The sequence below is a fragment of the Eubalaena glacialis genome, chromosome 19 (assembly GCF_028564815.1).
Source record: "Eubalaena glacialis isolate mEubGla1 chromosome 19, mEubGla1.1.hap2.+ XY, whole genome shotgun sequence".
Lineage (NCBI taxonomy): Eukaryota > Metazoa > Chordata > Mammalia > Artiodactyla > Balaenidae > Eubalaena > Eubalaena glacialis.
The window spans coordinates 7,514,341-7,528,697 of NC_083734.1; the positions used below are offsets into that span (position 1 = coordinate 7,514,341).

At 42.0% G+C, this 14,357-nt stretch overlaps 1 protein-coding gene across 11 annotated transcripts in view; it reads right to left on the reverse strand.

The window, feature by feature from the left end:
- ADPRM (ADP-ribose/CDP-alcohol diphosphatase, manganese dependent) overlaps positions 1 to 14,353 on the reverse strand; it is a 339,223-nt gene extending 324,870 nt beyond the window's left edge. For 7 of the 11 annotated variants that reach the window (XR_009698315.1, XR_009698314.1, XR_009698316.1 and 4 more), the window contains exons 1-3: positions 9,451 to 9,509; positions 7,105 to 7,722; positions 6,139 to 6,251 (exon numbers count right to left, since the gene is read on the reverse strand). Coding sequence is in view for 5 of the 11 variants with exons in the window: in XM_061175494.1 (XP_061031477.1) it covers positions 6,139 to 6,251; positions 7,105 to 7,722; positions 9,451 to 9,493 (774 nt within the window). In the remaining 6 variants the exon portion in view is untranslated. Of the gene's footprint in view, positions 1 to 1,272; positions 2,798 to 6,134; positions 6,252 to 7,104; positions 7,723 to 9,450; positions 9,510 to 12,134; positions 12,148 to 13,382; positions 13,627 to 14,296 lie in introns of those variants that run through there. The other 4 variants (XM_061175491.1, XM_061175492.1, XM_061175493.1 and 1 more) reach the window with 4 other exon arrangements.
- Between the last annotated feature and the right edge of the window lie 4 nt (positions 14,354 to 14,357).

The following is a 14,357-nucleotide window of genomic DNA, read 5'->3' on the forward strand; positions in this document are numbered from 1 at the left end:
TATTAAGTATTCTATAAATATTTGTTAAAGGAGATAGGCATGTTTTTTGTTTTACATAATGGCCACTGGATAGTCAGAAATTCTCTATCAAGATTTAGAGGGTAAAGGAAAAAAAATCTAGTTGATATTAAAGCAATTAAAGTAAAATTTATTTTAAGGGTCAGTGAAATACAAATAAAGGATTTCAGTTTTCTGGTATATTTATGGTTTTTATACCTCCGTTAGTATAACTATTAGACGTGAAGAAACAGATTTATTTCCAAATTCTATATAGGACCTACCCATCCTCCAAGTAATGCTTGATTCTGTGCTTAAAAGACTGTAATGTTTCAATTTTTTTAAAAAGTAATGTCCAAAATACACTTTCATCATATTTGCATCTCCCATATAACACTATGAATTTTGTGAATATACACAGTTCCTTTCGCATCTCCAGAAGCACGTAAAAGGCAGTAACTTGGTAAAGTACTGCCTTTTGAAGAGTATTACTGAAATTGCTTTTCAACTCTATTTTTCAATTGAATTTAAGTATTATTAGTAAGTTTAATAGTTCTATGGTCAAAATCTCTGTCTTCCCACCCTCACAATCTTTTTTCTCCCCATTGTCATTCTCCTATATCAGCCTCTCATTATCCACTGCCTGGAATTGACACAGATTTCCTCACACATTCCCCAGCTCAGACACCGGAGTGTTCCTCACTGCCTGACAAGTTTAGTTCTAACTCTGGCTCACCACTCAGGGCTCTTCACCACGTAGCCCTAGCTTGTCCTTTCCCGCTTTACCGCCTGCCATCCCCCAGCGCCGTTTGGTGAATGCTCATAGCATTATTTGCAGTTCCTGAACTCAGCATATCCTATGACGCTACGCTGTTCTGTCTACATGAAATGCACCCACACACCTATTTAAACCATTTTTCTTCCTTCTTCAAGTCATCCCTGTTCCCTTCAAACAAAATTAAATCCCTCCTCCATGTTGCCACTGTCCTTTCTTCATACATTTGTATGCAGGGCTGTTTCTCTCTCTCACTTGTGCAAAGTCGGTGAAGGCAGGGAGCGCATTAAAGTCACGGCAGTAGGCTGAATAATGACCCTCAAAGGTATCCAGGCCCTAATCCCCAGAACCTTTGAATGTTACCTTACATCACAAAATAGACTTCCCAGATGTGATTAAGGATCTTGAGATCGGAAGATTATCCTGGATTATCTGGGTGGGCCCTCAATGTAATTACAATATAAGAGGGAGGCACAGGGATATTTGACTACAGACGGAAGAGGAGAAAGGCATTGTGACAACAAAGCAGCAAGAGACTGGAAAAAGCTGCATTGCTAGCTTTGCAGATGGAGGAAGGGGCCATGAGCCAAGACATGCAAGAGATGCAGCTCTAGAAGCTGGAAAAGGCAAGGAAACCGATTCTGCCCCCGAGAGAGCATGGCCCTGATAACACCTTGATCTCAGCCCAGTGAAGACGATTTCAGACTTATGACCTCCAGAACTGTAAGAGAACAAGTGTATGTTGTTTAAGCCACCAAGTTTGTGCTAATTTGTTACAGCAGCCAGCGGAAACTGATATGCCTCTGTAGCCCCACGGTGCTTCGGTACTCAGCAGACACACTTATGTTGACTAGTACTGGTTTTTTGGTCTTCCTGTTTTTCAGGCCCTGAATCAAACTTTTTCTACACTTGAACAGTCCCCATTTGCCACTGAGTAAGTGTTTCTGCAAATAAGTCTTAGAATATATGACAGCTCAGTTAAACATGCCCCGTTTGTCTATAAAGGGAGTCAAGGGTAAATTCATTTACCTACGATAGTCTCATATAGCACCAGCTGGGGGCCCAAACAGACATGCTGGCAGGCACACAGCTGCACTGGCACTTGGTCCTGCTTTGGCTGAACTCACAAGAGGTTCACAAGGGAGACCACACGTTCACCTGTGTGAATGGGGGTGCTATTCGTTCACCTGTGAAGTAACTGGTGATGTTTCTGGCTTACGAAACAGGAGTATAAACCTATAAAAGTACAAATATGATGGGTACTCTGAGCAAACAATGTCTAAAGCTCATTCACACAGCTGGGTAAATGGAAAAAGTTTACCTGAGCTTATTTTATTTCTTTTTTATTATGAATTTTAACTTACATAGCTAATACAGTGAATGAATACATTCTCCTTGTAAAAAGTAAAAAAACCTCAGGTAAGGCTAAATAGAGTCTGTTTGGAGGACTGTATCCCCCCCACCTCAGTCTCCTCCCTGGTTTATTCATGCTACTTTCATTCATTTCCTTTCCAATTTTCAACACGGGATATATTATCCAAAAATGACATTTCAGAATATCTTATGAGCTAACACACATTGAAGTCAGTTATGGCTATTTGTTATGCAAACGGAATACTAAACAATGAGACTCAGGATTTGGGGAGAGGAAGGCGGAACAAAACCACAAAACCAAGTCAGTCTCTTTCTATAAAAGTAAACAAATAAAATCAGACTAAAAATGGAAAGCTTTTTCCTTCTTGTAATTCATAATTCTGTCTGGAACTCTGCCCCTCCCTTTCAACATCATTTTGTCAGGATAGACATGAACTGTGCCAAAAGCCTGGCTGTCTGGAGCCGTTTCAATAACCCCTTCTATGTTGACGTGGTGCACACCAAAAGGATCCTCAGAGTAGCCACCATCGTGAGTGTGACCGGCGAAGAAACACACCACACACTTGTGAGACCAAATGACTGCCAGGGCGTCTCTGTAATTCCAGGCCAGGCACACACTGTCAGAGGCCTCGGGATAAATGGGAAGATGGCCTGTTAGTTAAAGAGAAAAGAGTTATGAGCCAATTAAGAAATACCTCTTTCACCAAAAAAAGGCTAAAAACTAGTACTCAGGATAAAGAAAATGTGTATTGCTACTCATATGGACCGAGACCAGAGAGAATCCACATACATGAAAAACTAGATAATCTAGAGCCACGTCTCTGGAGCATAAAGAAGGGCGAGACAGTTTGCATCCAAGGGGAGAGAGGCTGCTGTATAGGCAGAAACCCTGAGATCTATGGCCTACAAAGTCTCAAGATGCACAAACACCACCACGGGAGACTGAGGGCATCCCGGGCAGGGCGGTCCGTAAAGGCAGCCAGAGATCAGGCAGATGCTGCACTGGATCCAGTCTCACTGATTTCCCTAAGAGTATGAGTGTTATACACACAGAAAGAGCTACTCCCAAGTAAAACAGTTCAGGGATGGACCAATGGATTATATGTATATGTCATTTATATAAACACTCAATGTTTTATAAAGAACTGACTTATGCTACTTGAAATACCTCCATGAGATCAACGTGGCCATAGCCATTTTACAGATGAGAAAACTAAGTTAAAGCAGGGAACATTCATACTAGCTTCCACCGGAGATACAGCCAAGAGAATTTCAAATTCTTGATCTCAAGGCACCTATGAGGCCACATCAACATCAGGTCACGGTTTCACCCCAACGTACAGGTACAACAGCTCACTGATCTTTGATTCTTCCCATTAAATCACTTTCCTTTTTTCTCTATTACTGTTTATTTTTATCCTGAAATTTTATTCTGAATATTTTTATTCTGCTTAATATCTATTAGTTTATAATACAAGTAAAAACAGGGGAGGTAACAGAGCACGCGCGCGTGCGCACACACACGCACGCACACACACACACAACCACTCTTCAAGCTGTGATAAGGGCCGAGCGTCCCAGGAGGCTGGGTGACTCTGCAGACCCAGACGCCACGCTGGACTCGCCGGACACAATGAGCCGCTCCTCCTCTCTGAAATACTTGGCTTCCAGAACATCGCTGTCCCCCTAGTTTTCTCCCACCCTCAGCGGCTTCTGATCTTCACTCTGCTGCTTCCTCACTTCCCCAGTGTGCCGTCAGGAGTGCCCGGGTGCTTGGTCCTCAGGCTTCACTACTCCGTCTATACCCAATGGCTTGGTGATCTCTTAGTAATTTACAGTTTTAAATACTATCTGTATTCTTTCAACTTCCACGTTTATATATCTGGCCCAAACTTCTATTCTGAATTTCCGACTCATATGTCCCTACTGCTTACTCAGCATCTCTCCTGATGTCTAACAGGCATCTGAAACTTAACATTTTCAAACCTGAACTCCTGAACTCTTCACCCAAAACCCCTCCTACTGCAGTGTTCCATATCTCAGCTAATAGCAATTCTATCCTTCCAACTGCATGGCCAAAACTTGAGTAGGCCAAATACCTCTGAGAAGCCAAAATGAAAGTGAGGAAGCAAACAGAAACAAAAGAAAATGTCTGGGCTTCCCTGGTGGCGCAGTGGTTGAGAATCTGCCTGCCAATGCAGGGGACGCGGGTTCGAGCCTGGTCTGGGAAGATCCCACATGCCGCGGAGCAACTAGGCCCGTGAGCCACAATTACTGAGCCTGCGCGTCTGGAGCCTGTGCTCCGCAACGAGAGAGGCCGCCATAGTGAGGGGCCCGAGCACCGCGATGAAGGGTGGCCCCCACTCGCCGCAACTAGAGAAAGCCCTCGCACAGAAACGGAGACCCAACACAGCCAAAAATAAATAAATAAATAAGAAGAAAAGAAAATGTCTATTAGCCATTTTAAACTTTGCTAAAGAAAACCCGAGGCACTCAGTTGTTCATCCAGTGTCTGAGCTTAGAGCAAAATGGAAGAAATGTACGAGATGCTAACGCAGACAGGTGCACTGACAGAAGTGCAAAGAAACGGGAAGAATACGGTACGGAGGGAGAGACGACGAAAGGGGACTCCAGTCTCAGGAGCTCTATGACTTGACCTACGTAGTTTAATCTCTTTGGGTTCAGTTTCCTTATCTTTAAAATTAAGAGGTTTGACTATATGATCTCGAGGTCCCTTTTAGCTCCAGTATTCTCTACAATAACAGGTACATTTTGGCAGTCAAAACTAAAAAGCAGAGACAAGAAGTATCCCATTTTGGAAACCACTTATTACAGAGCCAAACAGTGTCACATCATGCCTATAACCCCTGAGGGCATCTTATAATTTTCTAAGCCTTGAATGACATTTGGTATTCTAGAAATACCCCTACTCCATCTCATATCTTTACCACATCAGTGAAAGATAAATAAGTAAAAACTGATTAATAGAAACATAATGGGTTTTTTATGGCCACACCGAGTGGCTTGCAGGATCTTATTTCTCCCACCAGGGATCGAACCCGGGCCTCGGCAGTGAAAGCGCCGAGTCCTAATCACTGGACTGCCAGGGAAGTTCCTGAAATATAATTTTATATTACCAACTATCTGAATAGCCTGTCATTTTCAAAGGGATTTCATGTTCATAAGTTCATTTGATACAATACTGAGAAAACTGCAGTTTGCACATTCAACATTTGTCCAGAGTTACACAGGTCATAGAAACAAGAGCTAGAATGGCATGCCGTCCCTGTGACCCTCAGTCCTATCTTCTCATCCATCAGGCCACATCGATTTTAAACGAGAGAACTAATCTCAGCCCCCAAACCAAGTACACCAGCCATACGGCAAATCCAAATTCAGTTCTTCGTGTGTGTGTGTGCGCGCACACACGCTCACATACACACACGTCTATTTTAAGCACCTCCAGGTTCCAATAACCTCTAATGGCAGTATGTCTGTGAAAAATAATTCTAAACGAAAACAACACATTTTATTTCCTTGCAATCATGTGGTGGACACAGTTACAGACCTGCCAGATGAGCCTCTCACACTCGTCCCGTGACACCAGCTTTGCTTTCACCTCGTCAGCAGAGGTCACTGCACTCACAGGTAGGTCTCCTGAGGCTGGGATTTGGTCTGGGGCCTGGATGGAGTTTTTCACTTATATATATTACTACACAAATTGAACCCATTTGGGAAAATACTACTTTTAAACTTAAAGGGCCAACTCACAGGCTCTAATATAGAGCAAGATGTTTTATTTTACAATTCTTTCCTGACTCAAGCTTAAATGTTAATTTCACATTCAGATTGTTTCTCAATAAAAAATTTTAAACTAAGCTTTCATTTTATAACAATATCACAATACTAAATATTGTTAGTATGTTTTAAAACCTAACTAGACCCATTCTCTAAAATGCTAGTGTAATCAAATCATTTAAATACTTACTCACAATCACCACCTTTTCTTGGTTTCTGTCAGAGAATGTAAGAACTTCATTCAGCCAGTTCAGCTGTTCTTGGCTGAATCCTCCATTAAACTGGACAAACTGGGGCTCAGCAAGTCCTGAAACAAATTTAGTAATTTAGACCCATCAAATGTCGATTTTCCCTCATTTGGGCATTCAAACTTAGCTAACATGGGGACACTTGTACTTTTCTTTAGGAACATTTGGCAGCAATTGACTTAAAATAGGAAACCATAACAATTTAGAGCAATGTAAATCACACTGTATCTTACTCCTAATCTCAATTCTCCTCTGCTTACTTCCCCAGCTTCCCGTTACACTGAATATAAAACAGACTGTCTTCTATGTCCACTGAGCCACTATAAAATCACCTTTCACCCCATGGGCCCTTCTGTGCTCCTCAGTAACAGTGTCTTACACTGCTTTGCGCCTCTGCATTGGTTTTTGTCTTGAGTGCTCTGCCCCACCCGCTCTTCCCAAGGATGACTCCTTCACGTCACTTAGCTGAAATGCTTTTCTCCTTAGAGAGGCTATTTCTGGCCACCTGACTAAAATGGTACCCCTAGTCCTTTTCTATAATATTGTACTTTATTTTCTTGGTGGCACCGATCACTTATTTCTGTTGCATTTATTATCTGTCCCGTCCACTTTCTTCTTGTTTCCTCCACTCCATCCATAAAAAAGTGGGACTGTCAGTATTGCCTATGCCTCTGAATCGCTGTCCTAGAAAAAGTACCCAGCCAGATCATCAGGCACTCAGATATCTGTTAAATAAATGAATCTTGAACCAAATGCCACCAATCCATGTGCCATGAGGCGTGTGAGAAATCCTGACCCTGAACAACAGGACAATATACTTTTACCTTAATCGTCCATCTTCCTGCTGAATAAAAGGTAGCTGAAGAATTTAAAGACAATGTATTAGATTCTCAGCTCAAAGGAATAATTCACCTTGAGGACTATTCAATTCCGTATTTGGATTGTGCTCCCTCAGTATCTTCAGACACTGCTGGTATTTTGGAGAAGACTGATCCACGCCCAAGACACTCATGTCATAAGCATCGAGTAAAATGAACCGGAATTTAGGGAATGGTACAAAATGATAAGCGTAATAATTCTCTGAAGGCACAGTCTCAGGATGATGGGCAATCTGGTCCTCCAGAAACTTTGTGTTAAGTTTGGAGTTTGTTAAATAGTCTCTGCTGAAGTTATAGAATTCATGATTTCCCCACGTGTGATGAACTGGGACTTTCAGCCTTTGGAATGTGTTCATGATGAGTTCTAGTGACTTTTCTGATGCTTTATATTGTGCATTATATCCATCGATGATGTCTCCAAGCTGAAGTACACAACTGGGTGGGCTGCTTTCTTTATTCCAGTGTTCAATAGCACCCTGTAAGTGAAGAAGACTGTGTCTGTAGTATCTCCGTCTGCTTCCTTGGAAATTATAGCCATCTTCCAAATCAGCATATTGAATATCTGCTATAACTCCAAAGGAGAAAAGAAGTTCTGAACTCTCACTGAGGGGTCCAGGTTCGGGCTTAGCATCCATAATCTCCAAACAGTTTTCTAAATTAAGTAAGGAAAGTGAAAAAGATAGTTATAAACATCTAATTTTCTAACTGGACTGAAGAAAATGGTAAAATGAATATTAAACTTAATAGTCAATCCACTAGGTAGCTTGGTACAGAGAAAAGTGCATGGGCTTTAGAGTCTGATGGTCTTAGGTCCAAATTACCAAGTCCTCAAAATGCTTCAGTTTTCTCATCTGTAAAATAGATGATAACCTCTATTCTGCAGAAGAACAGCAATTTACAAAAGGGTATTATCTTATTCATGAACAGGCATTCTAGTTCTAGTAAAGTCAAATTCAAATCTGGTATAATTTGTGATTTTTAATAAATATACACTAGTTTTAAACAAACACACACACACACCCCTTCTTCCACAAACACCAAAATAATTCTATCAAAAGCTCAAGATTTTTTTTGGGGGGGGGAGTTGTATATTACACTCATTCATTGTACTTTATACATTAGTTCCCACTAGGAGTGTATTATGTTAGGCTAGATCTTTTCTCTTTGTTGATGCGTAGGTCACCTCAAATAATTTTCTCATATTTTATATATGCAACAACAGAGAGAGGAAAAAAAGATGAGAGGATTAATTTAAACAAAAAAATCCAGCACAAAAACTATGACACTGATATGACTATTTTCATTTCTGTGAGTAGTGATTCCTGGTTCTTCAAAAGTTGGATTCAACTTTGTACCAGCTTTTTAAAACCTGAATACACATTCCCCTTCTCTCTAACCAAAACAGGAAATATGTATTCTTTTTTTCTTATACATGATCTCTGCCCTGCCTCAGTGGACCACAAGTGCTAGGGATTTAGACTTGAAAAAGCTATTACTTTATTAGATTGTTTACAATCTAAATTTATAATCATTTGTAATCTCTTAAAAGTGCCAAGAACACTAAGGATTAAAATAAAAATCAAAGGCTAGGACCCTAAATTATCAACTATTTTTGTTATAAAAACTACAGTAATAAATTGTGTTGTGGTGTCTAGGTTATTAAAACCTAGTTGTTTCTAAAAATTCATTTGTAGTTTCTAAAATTACTTTCAGACTCCTGGTCTCCAGTCATTTGCTGAATATTCCTACTGAGTTCTTTTTAACCTTCTACAGACATGTGAAATCCTGTCAGAGTGCTCCTGTGAGGTGGAGGTGACAACTCCACAATCAGCAATAAGGGCCAGATTTCTATTTGACACTTTTGAGAATTAAGGGTCTCTTTTTGGTCTAAAACTGTTTGTCACTAATGACACACCTTCTATGTGATCTACCCAATTATGAGCTAGATTCCTTCCTTAATCTGGTTGGGTAGAATGAGCCCCAAAACAGGTAAAACAACTAGAAAAAGCGATGGAAACCCTGAAAAATTCCTTGGTGTTCTTATACTTTTTTGTTGTTGTTGTTCATTTCTTCCTGCAGTCCCATCTGAAAACCCCACTAAATACCAACTCACTTAATATGTACGAGGGATAGTATAGATGAGATAATCTGATTTGAAAGGTGAGATACAATTAAAATAAATACAAAACTCATTTAAGCTGAAAACCCCTAGTCTTTTAAGGCTTCAAATATTTGGGATTCCAAGTACAGATTAATAAGAGAATCAAACCAGAAGATAATTTAGCAAGTGTTATCATTGGAACGTTATCACCAGAGTTTAAGAGAAAATCGTTTCTGGGAATGCTTTTATCCCCTGCTAAACAAGCTTGTTAGTTTTTACCTTTAAACTCAGCGCCTTTAGGGTAACAATATGTACTGTACATCTTCTAGAGGGTATTTGGTCCCAATTAATTTGATCTTGTCCAGTAGACACCTGTCACTGCCGACCCAGCATTCATTTCCTGTTCTGGTCACAGCATCCCAATGTCTGTTTAGGCACCTACCCACTCTCACTCTCAGTCTGTGTAGTTTAACCTCAACCTCCTGGCTGGGGAGGGGCAGACCCAGGACCCAGGCCTGGCCTCTAAAAGCCCAGTTTCCCTCTGGTCAGTTGGGGGTCAATAAGCATCAGCCCTGGGACTTTCACTGGAACTACTAGCAAAACTACTGGAACTACTTCTGCTAAAACTGATAACTAAGACTGGAGCTGCTAGGGAAAAGTTAACTGAGAAGAAACCCAACCTAGAAGGAAGCAATGTGACCGATGGAAGGAAGTCAAGTCCTGGAAACACTAGGTGAACACTTGGATCCACCTGTCCCTGCTAGAACTACTCTTGGTCATTTAGTTCTATCAGCCAACAAAATCTCCTCTGAGTAAAGCCAAAGTGAATTGGCTTTAAGGTTTCTGTCATGCGATACCAAAAGCCCTATCAGATGCACCTTCCACTGGAACACAGTTTAGTTTAGGGAAACTCCAGGGTATCTGAAGATTTGCCAGCTTTTTAAAGAAAGTTAAGTAATGTGAAGAGAACCAGCAAGGGCCACATACTTCAAAGCAGTAATGTGTTCTAGGGTAGAAAAGAGATTCAAAATGCTCATTACATATAGCTTTTAAAGATAAGGCTAAGGATAGAAAAAAATATGCATTTTATTAAACACAGAAATTATTTTGTAAAACAGAAACTTAAATTTATACCGTGATCTGTTAGTGAAAAGATAAGAGATAAGGGAGGACAAGACCACATTCACGGAAAGACAATTGGAATCAACAGTGAGTGAGTCAGGGCAGAAAAGAACCAAGTGGGCCGGGAATTGACTCTTCTGGCTCATTTAGAGTCTTTTGTTTTATGGTTCAGGGAGATGCCAGGGAGCTCAGAAAGACTGATCCTGGTGGACAGAGAGATCAAAAACTCAAAGACACCTCCAGTGGGGAGACTTAGAAAATTAACAAGCATTCCAGTGCCATAGAACTCTTTCAAAATACTCCCCATCCTTCACCAAATACACACAAACAAGTAGATGAGTAGAGAGTAACTGTTAAAGCTAAAATGGGTACATGAGGTTTATTCTCTCTACTTTTATGCATGTTTTTAAATGTCTATAATATGAAGTTTTTTAAAAGCATTCTAAAGTTTAGGGAAAAATAAAGTCTGGAAGAATTAGAAGATCTAAGAAAATAATTTGCTTTTGAAAAGAAAGCAAAATAGCAAGTTTTTAGTGAACTTGGTTCTGGAAGTTTTGCCTGCACCATTTATATACGCTAAGTTATCTAAGTTTTAGTTAAGAGGTATTATGATGAACTGCTGGAAGCTGTGAAGCTGAAAACCTAGAACTGATTGCAGTTCCAGTTTCTTAGAGCAAAATAACCCTCATCACTTGTTGTGAGATTCAACTGAGTTCTAACGCACAGTGGTCTACTTTGTAAATCATAAAGCACTCTATACGTGTTAAGAAAATTATTTTTTAATTATATGTCTGCCTAGTGAACCTCAAGATAAATGAAACTACCCCAACTTTTTATAGACCAGGATAATGTAGAAAACTTCACAAGATTTCCTCAAAAAAAGTCCTACAAAAATTCATGGTGCAGGATAAGCAGTCAGCATTCTGCAAAAACCACCTTAGGCACCAATGATTTTCAAGAATAGAAGGAAATGCCCAGGGATGCTTACTTGCTGAAAACTTGCTACAAGATGATATAAAAAACTTCTATGATAATTAAGACTGGCAGAAGGCTGAAGGTCCTTGTAGAAAGCCCTCAAGAATCTATGGTGAGGTTGTGAAGAAAGACAGCCCTTCAAACTACTGTCAAAGGAAAAAAATGTGACAAGTCTAGATTTTACTAAGGAAAGACTGTTAAGGGGAACTACTGCAATAAAAAGATGCTCAATGCCTAAGCCAGAAGCATCTCAGGGAAGGGATGCGTGAGCCAAGTTTTTATACATAGACCCACATGGGCTAGGTAGCTGTGGAAAAAGAAGGGGGGGGGGGATAGCCTTGAAACTCACTGTGCTAGATACAGCAGTAACAGGCAAGGTGAGGCAGGAAATGTTTGTGGCTAGACACGCGGGGCGGAGATCTGCACCTGAGACGAAGCAAGTGAACTACAGGGCCGGGAAGTTAGGCCTAGCTGTCCTAGTCAAACAGCCTAAGGTTATATCAAGCACAAAATTTGATCAGCCTTGTCACTATTGATAGAACAAATATCAGATGATAATATCTACATCCTGTCTCGTTCAAGGAAAGTATCTAAATTGGGAAAAAAAAGAAAAAAAACTCGTTTGTGATCTTGGTGGTTTAAGAGGAGTAATAAAAGTGTGTCAACCAAAAAACAATGCAGGAGGCTACAAGTAAGAAATGAGTTTATTTGGGGTCTTAAGAACTGCAATTCGGGAGACACAGATTCAGGTAAAACTGAGAGTGTTCTGGGGAAGAGAAAGAGTCAGGGGCTCATAAATACGAAAAGCCACAGAGTTAGTTGCCTGTTGAGAACTGTGATCGACTCTGACACAAGTCAAGAAATACCTGTCTTTAAGGAATCACGAATTATTCCAGGCTACGGGTCCACTAGGTATCGTGAGTTTCCAGCACATTCCAGCAATGAAGTTCTGGATGACTTCATTAGGACAATAAACGGTCAAAGGTCAGATTCCATCCAGGCTGAGACATGCCTAAGTCACACATCCTCAAGGGCCTCCCGGCTCCATTTCAGTGAGCTCTCTTAGCAGTACCAACACCATTCTGATTTTCCTCTCACAAGTGGCAGGTTTACACTAGACAGTGTTTTAGGTATCTTTTAACACTAAAGTTTTACAGGTGCATGAAGTCAGGTTCAGAGGTGTTAGCAATTCATCCAATGTACAGCTATAAAACACCTACTTTCAGCCAGGAACTGTTTTAGAAGCTAGTATTTTATTTAACATTATAAATTTAATATGAAGAAGTTGTATAAAAATGCTTTGGTAAACAAATAAAGGGTCCAGCTATTAAAAGAATCACTCTGGCAAATAAAAGTTAACAGACCAGCTGAAAAAAACCCCTGAATTCAATTTTAATGTATCTGACGGCTGTCTGATCAATTAACCTACAACTGAGCAAAGAGGTGAACAATAATTTTACACACTCACTGCCTGAATAAGCAGGGTACTTTTGTGTCTTTTTGTCAATTTGAGGACTACCTTCTTCCTGCAGAAACAAACACAGAGAAATAAGGCGGGGAGGGGGGGAGAAGATCTGAAGCATGGGCAAGTTCAAGACAGAAAAATCAGTTTGATTAAAAATGATTTGAAGTGCTGAACATTTACTTTGAGCCGATATTCCAGAGAATTCCAGCTCAATTCAGGAATCAAGAAACACAGGTAGGACTTCCCTGATGGCACAGTGGTTAAGAATCCGCCTGTCAATGCAGGGGATGCGGGTTCGAGCCCTGGTCCAGGAAGATCCCACATGCCGCGGAGCAACTAACCCCGTGTGCGACGACTACTGAGTCTGCGCTCTAGAGCCCGGGAGCCACAACTACTGAAGCCCTCGAGCCACAACTATGGAAGCCCGCGCGCCTAGAGCCCGTGCTCTGCAACAAGAGAAGCCACTGCAAAGAGAAGCCGGCGTACCGCAACGAAGAGTAGCCCCCGCTCTCCGCAACTAGAGGAAGCCCGCGCGCAGCAACGAAGACCCAACACAGCCATAAATAAATAAATAAATAAATAATATCTACGTTTAAAAAAAAAAAAAAAAGAAAGAAAGAAACACAGGTAATTACAGACTACTACAAACCTCCTGGTGGGCGAGCAGAGGAGCACACTGGCTGATGACGCCAGTTCACAAAAAATACCCCGCCCCGGGGCCACCATCACCAGGCACCGGACGCTTCTGCTCAGCCGAAGCCCTGAAAAAGGCCCCGCGGGAGTGGGATCCAAAGTTAAGGACGTTAGAAGGCTTTTTTTTTTTCTTTCTCCTTTTTCTGTATTTTGCACATCTGCCACGGAGGCGGGGAGGAGAGAGATTAAGACTGCAGATGCTAAGACAAAAACAAAGGCAAGACAGAATGAACGCGAGTTAAACTTTCGCAAGGAATGAAAAGTCAACCTACGAACGCTCTCCGCCTCGTTAACAGGGGGCTTATGTAAATACAGGCTTGTAGAAATCCTAGGGCTCAGGGAGCCCAAGTCAAGGGCTGGGACACGACGCAGGAGAGACACCACTCCGTACGGTGCCGGTATTTCTATTCAGGTTCCTTATACCCTGGGAATATAAGTCCCAGGCAGTTCAGTCATACTTGACTAGTCTTTGTCACCCTAACCGCTCAAATATCCTAATCAGCAAATGTGTTTAAAAAGTCGCACATTATTTCAAGCGCAATGGGTCCGCTTCTACGTTAGGGGTGCAAAGCGGTCAACGACCGGCCTCCAGGCTGGGGACGGGGGCTGCCCGGTCCCGGCCGTCTCCGGACGCCGTTTTCTCTTTTCCGAGGCTGGGGGCACCCGGTGGGGGAGGAGAGGCTGCGGTCGCCGAAGCCCCGGGCCCCTGAGCTGCACTCAGGCCTCCCGGCCCAGCTCCCGCCGCGCAGCCAGGTCCCCGACGCGGCCCCCTCCTCCGGGCCCTGCCAGCTCCCGAGGGCCCTGCCGCCCGCCCGCGTAGGCCTAGCCCAGCCCGGCCCGCCCCGCCTCCAGCCGCGAGGAACCACCTACCGCGCGCCGACTCCGCGGCGAAGGGCTCCCAGACTACCGGCTAGGCTACCGCGTCACCATC